Here is a 692-nt window from a genome sequence, read left to right as displayed (position 1 = left end):
TTAGCTTTGCCCGAGCAAGGTAAACCTTACACGGTTTACACGGATGCTTCACGAGTTGGGTTAGGTTGTGTTCTTATGCAAGATGGACGAGTCATTGCATATGCTTCACAACAACTACGAAAGCATGACGATAACTACAGTACACATGACTTGGAGTTAGCTGCCGTGGTGTCCGCTTTGCGAATTTGGAGATCGTACTTGTATGGAGAAGAAGTGGAGGTATACACGGACCACCAAAGTCTTAAATACCTCTTCACTCAGCCAGATCTCAACCTGCGCCAGCGTAGGTGGATGGAGTTTGTGGCAGACTACGATATAAGGATTCGCTGCCATCTTGGTAAAGCGAATGTTGTTGCGGACGCCTTAAGTCGAAGAAAGTTGGACGCAGTTTTAGAGAACGAAGTGGAGCTATTGAACCAAGAGTTGAAACAAGTGAAGTTGGTCGTTTTGGAAGGGCAAGCGAGCGAACCATTGGGACTTCAAGCGGTGAGTCAGGCCAGCTTGATTCAGAGAATTCAAGAAGAACAAATTAAGGATGGGAAGCTACTGAAGATTGCTGAAGAACTCAAAGGACAAGCCAGGCCAAATAATGATGGATACTACTTGGCGGAGGATGGAACCTTGCTAATTAATGGGAGGATCACGGTTCCTAAAGGACAAGGGCTGAGAGATGAGATACTAAGGATTGCACA

General features: G+C 46.1%; 1 protein-coding gene across 1 annotated transcript in view; it reads left to right on the top strand.

The window, feature by feature from the left end:
• Positions 1–692, top strand: part of LOC106337974 — a 6,312-nt gene that overhangs the window by 1,169 nt on the left and 4,451 nt on the right. Inside the window, exon 3 of the mRNA XM_013777056.1 lies at positions 5–645. Within this exon, the coding sequence (XP_013632510.1) occupies positions 5–645 (641 nt within the window). The remainder of the gene's footprint in view (positions 1–4; positions 646–692) is intronic.

The sequence above is a fragment of the Brassica oleracea genome, chromosome C4, assembly GCF_000695525.1.
Source record: "Brassica oleracea var. oleracea cultivar TO1000 chromosome C4, BOL, whole genome shotgun sequence".
NCBI lineage: Eukaryota > Viridiplantae > Streptophyta > Magnoliopsida > Brassicales > Brassicaceae > Brassica > Brassica oleracea.
This window is presented reverse-complemented; position numbering and strand designations above follow the sequence as displayed.